General features: G+C 41.8%; 1 protein-coding gene across 1 annotated transcript; it reads right to left on the bottom strand.

The window, feature by feature from the left end:
- Positions 1–856: 856 nt before the first annotated feature.
- LOC139642856 (olfactory receptor 11A1-like) lies at positions 857–1,843 on the bottom strand. Its single transcript, XM_071517890.1, has one exon. The coding sequence runs from the start codon at positions 1,841–1,843 to the stop codon at positions 857–859; it is 987 nt and encodes a 328-aa protein (XP_071373991.1).
- Positions 1,844–2,697: the final 854 nt, after the last annotated feature.

Here is a 2,697-nt window from a genome sequence, read left to right as displayed (position 1 = left end):
CGTCCTGAGGACAGCACATGGAGCAGAGCAAAAGAGCGCTTCGTCTTCCGATTTCTGATTGGTACACCCCCCCACCCCCCCCCCCCATGCCCCCTCTCACAGCTACAAGTGAGTTTTGCAACACATTTATCACAAGAAGTGTTGCAAAAGTCAAGGCACGCAGATTCGTCACTTTGTGATGCAAGAGAGCACATTTGTGAAGTTGCAGTGACCGATTGGAGAGGTTGTAATCACAGAGTTGTGGTTGTACTGGAAAATGGACTCAAGTAAAATAAATAAATATGAGTAAATGTTGGATTACAAGTTTGCAGCTGTCATTGTGTTCATGTAAATATCAATCTACACATTTGTGAATATTTTTTCTGTGACTTCACATTCATTTTTGTTCTTCAAGTTCTCACATCGTATTTTACAAGTTCTCACATCAAGTCTACAAGCTCTCGCATTTTGCAACATATTTACCTTCATAGCTTGGGTCTATCCCAGCATGCAATGGGTGGAAGACAGGGAAACACCCAGGACAGGTTGTCAGTCAGTAATAATACTAATACTAATACTACTAATAATAATAATAAAACACTAATATGCTACAAAAAAGAAAATAATTAAGTTAAGTATAAACATGTAGGTGAAATTATTAAAAGGCCTTTTTGTACAAATGGGTGAATTAAAGTGAATTAAAGGACGAGACTGAAATCTAAACTCCTTAGGTTTGTTTTCATCTGTAAACACTGAACTGACACAGATCTGTATTTGGGATGATGGGTAAGGAACCAGAAACCTTTATTTGAATTAAATACGTGAAAACATCCAAAATGTCGACGGTCAAATACATTCTGGAGTGTGTCTTTAAAAACTACCATGCAACATCCAACTTGTCCAGGTTCTTCCAGAGAAACTTTGGTCTACGTAGCAACAAATTCACACACATGTTCCTGATTTTGGACAGACTGAGCCCGTACAGAACAGGGTTAAGAAGCGGCTGAAAAACCATTAGATACACTGATAAAACGATGTGAAACGCCGCTGGAACATGAGTCATAGGAGAGCCAGCTTGTATTATTTCAAAGAGGCTGCCAAAGGAGAGGTTCACCAGGGAGACGACATGAGGCGAACAGGTACGCACCGCTTTCAGCCTCGTCTCTCTGGAGCTTCTCAGACAAACAGCTACAATCTTTAAGTAGGAGAACGAAATAGGGATCAGCGGTACTGTGATGCTCACTACTCCGACAACTAGAATATAAATATCGTCGACATTTGAGACCGAACAGGCCAGCCTGTTGACCAGGTGCAGGTCGCAGTACACTTTGTCGATAAAGTTCCCACAAAACCTTAAGCGGACAGTCAGGCAGTATGTGATTGTGAACTGAATGAAAGGACACAGCCACACCAGAAGGATGATGCCGCACACTCTCCCTGAGCTCATGATAACGTGGTACTGCAGGGGGTGGCAGATAGAGACGTACCTGTCGTACGCCATGGCCACTAAGTTCCAGTATTCCACACTGACGTAAGTGTAAAGGCAAAATATCTGCAGGAAACAGTAAGCGAAAGAAATTTCATGGGTGTCGGAAAACATCTGGGATATCAGACAGGGAAGCACAGCAGTGCTGCCGTACAGCTCGTTAACAAACAAGCTGCAGATGAACAGGTACATGGGCTCATGCAGACTTCTCTCCATACAGATGGTGGTGATGAGCAAGACGTTCACACAGATGATCACCAGGTAGGAGAAGATGATGATGGGGGAGTACAGGTACCTGAGGTTACCGAGGTCGCCGTAAGCACCCAGCACAAAGGACACAATCTGAGACGAGTTGTCTGCTCTTTCGAAAGGAGGCATGATGGGAAATATTTACAGCGTGAGACTTCAGACGAAGTCGGTCCTTAGAAACGGCTGCGAAGAGTATTTTCCAAAATGAAATATGAACCATTAGGAAAAAACAGTTACACCTCCTCTTAGAAAATGAATGAAAGCACACAATTCAAGCAAGCTATAGTTTAGTTTTAGTATTTTTTTAAAAGGTAGCAGATTACCTAAGTCCTTGCTTGACTAAATGCGAACAGACTTTTATAGAGCGGATCATCTAAATTTTAGAGATGACAAACTTCAGGTGATTATTTCTTTCCCCCCAAAATGAATATATAGTGCTTTCTAAATAGCCTCTTTACTTAGATCATTTATAAAGCGACAATTTCACATATCAAGTCAAGTAATGAAAGCAGTGTGCCAACTTACAGAAAGTACAGTAATCATGGCAGGAACTACTGAACTACAGTAAGAGTACCAGAGGTCCGTCAACCAGACTGACAGAGCAAATAAAAAGTCTTCACAGCACATTCAGCCTGTCCATCAGTGTGTTGTAGCTGTGAATAAGAAAACAGAGGTCCTAAAACCAGACTAATAAAACCAATAAAAACACTCACAACATGTTTCATTTCACAGCCATTTTTCCATTTGGTGTTATAATATAGTTGTAAAAGACTATGTTTCATAGAGACTGTGATAAAGATAGTGCAGGCGTATCGCCCCCCTCCCCCCATACTGAGCAGACTGAGGCAGCTGCTGAACTTATATCCTATTCTGCTGCTATAGGAGCAGCTGCATGTACACAGGCTCCAAAGGGAGGTAAAGCCGCTGTGTTTTTGCTGTGCCACTCTTCCATGTATTTTTACTTTTTCCATTTTACCTCAAGT

Source organism: Centroberyx affinis, unplaced genomic scaffold, assembly GCF_046629955.1.
Source record: "Centroberyx affinis isolate AG114_WGS23_722 - 3 ecotype Tasmania unplaced genomic scaffold, CSIRO-AGI_Caff_v1 ptg000536l_1, whole genome shotgun sequence".
Classification (NCBI taxonomy): Eukaryota; Metazoa; Chordata; class Actinopteri; order Beryciformes; family Berycidae; genus Centroberyx; species Centroberyx affinis.
The sequence above is the reverse complement of the archived record's forward strand: the minus strand, read 5'-3'. Positions and strand labels throughout refer to the sequence as shown.

Excerpts from the sequence above, each read along its gene's own strand:
- LOC139642856 (XM_071517890.1), bottom strand. The coding sequence starts at position 1,843 with ATGCCTCCTTTCGAAAGAGCAGACAACTCGTCTCAGATTGTGTCCTTT.